Here is a 3947-nt window from a genome sequence, read left to right as displayed (position 1 = left end):
AGATTTTACACCATACATTACACTAGAAGGAATTAAAGCAATTTTCTTCAAAGAAGGTTTTATCTGATAATAGTCATAGTACAAACTATGATATTCCTTACAAGTATAAATGGAATGCCATATACTACCACAATGAAAACAAGGATTTTGTGGCTTAAATCTAACAGACTGGCTCTTAACTCCTGACTTAGAAGGTAAGGAGTTTATATTCTTATTCTTCCTGTAAAAAGAAGCCAGATGGTTAGAGTTTCCACAGTTATAGCATTTCTTTCTAGGAGCATTAGGAATATAATTGTTACTTTTATCCACACCTTCCTTTACATTCCTATTTTTTCTAGCTACCTTTACCTTGTTTACACTGGTAATCTCTTTCAGCTTATGTTTAAGCTGCTTCTTCAGACATGATTGTTTTGGATCTTTACTCTATGTGTGTTAACAGATGTGCTCTGATACCACTTGTTAGGTCACACAATACTGTAGAAGGGGGTTGAATACAGTGTAGAATACAATCAAATCGATTTAAAGCACAAGTAACAGAAAACAGATGTATTCGATATAATAAACTCTGTTATAATGGAAATGTTCTCTCTCAGTGATGAACAAACATCACGAGAGCTACTAGGGTATAATATATGATCTTCTCGATGATCGTAACTCTTATAGAGTAAACCTATGTCTGTGTTTATATAGACACACAGTTACAAGATAACTTCTAGTTGATATGGAATATAATTCTGTCTCCCAAAATATATCAACCAGATATCTTATATAATTCTTCTAGTCCTCTAACTCTTTCCATGCATATCTTCTTCTTGTATTAGTCTCGATCTTCTTTCATGTGAATCAGCTTCCTTCCTTAACTGTTAGTCCTCCAGTACTTAAGTTCTGATATCCATCTTCTGATATTATCTTCTGATAATCTAAGTCCTGATATCCTTAAGTCCTGACTTCCAGTAAGTCCTGATTCCAGTAAGTACTGATATTTCCTATTAGTTAAGATCTGAAAACTAAACATGAAACATATTAGACATGACATCTCAAATATATCCAACAGACTTGAAGGGAGAATTGATATTTTGCAAAGCCTTGAGCAAACTATGTATAAGGTGGATGCCCCTCATCCCGAGGGTGCGCCCATATCACCAAAAGTTTTAGAAGAAGTTGATGCCCCTTTATCCCAGGCCGCGCCTTCTGTCATTCAGAACTCTAAAGGAGTTGATGCCCCTGCTACGCAGGGTGCGCCTCCTTCTAGAAAGGAAGTTGATGCTCCTCCTTTAGAGGATGCGCCTTCTAAAAAAAGTGACAGAGTTCACAATCAGCTCGATTTGGACCCACGGATTCTGATGCCCACAGAAAATATGGGACCGAGTGAGGATGCAATTGAAATCCGAATCGGCGAGAAGGACCCAAAAAAATTCTGAAAATTGGATCTCAGTTAAATCAGAGGATGAAGGAAGGAATTTTAATATTTCTCTTGGAAAATCTTGATGAATTTGCGTGTAGCCACTCAGATATGGTTGGAATTGATCCAAAAGTCATGTGCCATCGATTGAATATCGATCTCAAGTATAAATGGATTCGATAAAAGCGCAGGGCCGTAAGTGGAGAAAGGGTTTTAGCCTTGGCAGAGAAAGTCGATAAACTCTTGGATGTCTGACTAATCAGAGAATCTTTTTACCCGGAATGGTTGGCAAATCCGGTGTTAGTAAAAAAATCCAATGGGAAGTGGAGAACTTGTGTGGCCTTCACAGATTTAAACAAAGCTTGCCCAAAGGATAGCTTCCCTTTGCCATGAATTGATCAGTTGGTTGATGCTATGGCAGGACATGCTTTGCTGAGTTTATGGACGTATACTCTGGCTATAATCAAATTCCCATGTATGAACCTGACCAAGAGCAGACATTCATGATCACAGATAGAGGTCTCTATTGCTATATCGGGATGCCATTTGGTCTAATTAATGTCGGGGTAACTTATCAAAGGCTGGTAAACAAGATGTTTAAGAGGGAGATCGGGAAGACGATGGAGGTATATGTAGATGATATGTTGGTAAAATCTAAAAAAGTCGGGGATCATATAGCAAATTTGGTTGAAATGTTCCCATTTTGAGAAAGTATAGAATGAAGTTGAATCCTCAAAAATGTGTGTCTGGCATATAATCGGGGAAGTTCTTGGGTTTCATGATAAACCACCAAGGAATTGAGGCAAATCCCGCGAAAATCAAAGCTATGCTAGACATGAAATCTCCCACCAGGGTTAAGCAAGTACAGAGTTTAACAGGAAGGATTGCAGCATTAAATCGATTTATTTTGAAATCTTCAGACAGATGCAAGGAATTTATAAATATATTAAAAGTATGGGAAATGATTTCGTATGGATCTCGGATTGTGAAGAAGCTTTTCAGAAAATCAAAGAGCAGTTGGGGAATCCTCCCATATTGGCAAAATCAGAAGATGGGGAAACATTAATTCTTTACTTGGAGGTTTCAGAATATTCCATCAGTGTGGAGCTGGTAAGAGAAGAAGAAGGCCGCCAGTCACCGATGTATTATGTGAGTAAGAGGTTGTTAGATAAAGAGACTAGATACACCAGCATGGAAAAGTTAGTATATGCCCTTGTCCTTGCAGCACAAAAGTTGAGGCTCTACTTCCAAGCTCATCGGATAGAGGTCTGTACCGCTTATTCTCTGAGGCATATCTTACATAAGCCAGAGTCGTCAAGAAGAATGCTGAAGTGGGCAGTTGAGTTGGGATAGTTTGATTTGGAATATTTCCATCACACAACAATTAAGGGACATACATTGGTTGACTTCATACTTGAGTTTGATTCCGAGGTAGATGAGAAGGCTATAGTGTTGGCAGAACCTTCCTCACAGGTAAATGACCCTGATAAGGTGAGAGAAGAATCCCCACACCCTTGGTGGATTCTACATGTCGATGGGGATGTGAATAATAACAGAGCAGGAGTCGGGATCGTTCTGATTACCCCAGAGGGACACTACTTGATGAGTGCCATTCACTTCAAGTTTTATGTCACCAACAATGATGTTGTATATGAAGCCCTGATCAATGGTATGAAGATAGCTTTGGAGGTGGGAGTTGTGAATTTGATAGCTCGGAGCGACTCAGAGTTGGTAGTAAATCAAGTTAATGGAGGGTTCCAGGCCTGAGGCCCTCAAACTGAGTTATACATGAGGAGTGTGCAGTGCTTGCTCCAAAGTTTTGGTAGCGCCAAGATGGAGGGTGTGCCAAGAGAAGAAAATGGAAATACGGATGCCTTGGAAAAAATGGGTTCGCAAATGGACAGCGTGTTGCTAGGACAAATTCCCTTTGGGATTCAGGAAATTCCAAGTATTTCAGAAATGGGTTTGTCAAGAGGTCCTGCAGGAGACTTGGATGAGCCCAATTCTCAACTATATTCGCGCACCAGAAGATAAGCTACGGGCTCGACGCCTTCTTTATCAGGCTGCGAGGTATATTGAGTATGATGGGGTGTAATATAAGAGAGGTTTTAATAAACCACTTTTGCGATGTGTAGATCTCGAAGGACATTTTATTCTCAAAGAGATACATGAAGGTATTTGTGAAAATCACTCAGGGGGTGGTTCGTTGGCAATAAAAGTTCTTAGACAGGGGTATTACTGGCCAACCATGAAAGAAGATGCTTTCAAGTTTGTTAGGGCGTGTAATCATTGTCAACGATTTGCTAATTATTCTAACGCCCAACCAACATCCACAACTTCATTGGTAAGTCCTTGGCCTTTCGCTATGTGGGAAATTGACCTCATTGGGGAACTTTCCAAGGCCAAGGGGGTGTGAAATATGCTGTGGTAGATGTTGATTACTTTACAAAGTGGGCGGAAGCCATGTCGTTGGCTACGATCATGGCCAAAAAAATTAAAGATTTCATTTTCAATTCCATAGTCTGCAGATTTGGTATTCCATATA

At 39.7% G+C, this 3947-nt stretch overlaps 1 protein-coding gene across 1 annotated transcript; it reads left to right on the top strand.

Moving 5' to 3' along the window:
• The first annotated feature begins 2356 nt into the window (after positions 1-2356).
• LOC141673775 (uncharacterized) lies at positions 2357-3169 on the top strand. Its single transcript, XM_074480516.1, has 2 exons — positions 2357-2668; positions 2792-3169. The coding sequence occupies exons 1-2, from the start codon at positions 2357-2359 to the stop codon at positions 3167-3169; spliced, it is 690 nt and encodes a 229-aa protein (XP_074336617.1).
• The last annotated feature ends 778 nt before the right edge of the window (positions 3170-3947 follow it).

This window comes from Apium graveolens, chromosome 7, assembly GCF_009905375.1.
Source record: "Apium graveolens cultivar Ventura chromosome 7, ASM990537v1, whole genome shotgun sequence".
NCBI lineage: Eukaryota > Viridiplantae > Streptophyta > Magnoliopsida > Apiales > Apiaceae > Apium > Apium graveolens.
Note: the sequence above shows the minus strand (reverse complement) of the source record. Positions and strands in the feature narration are given on the sequence as shown.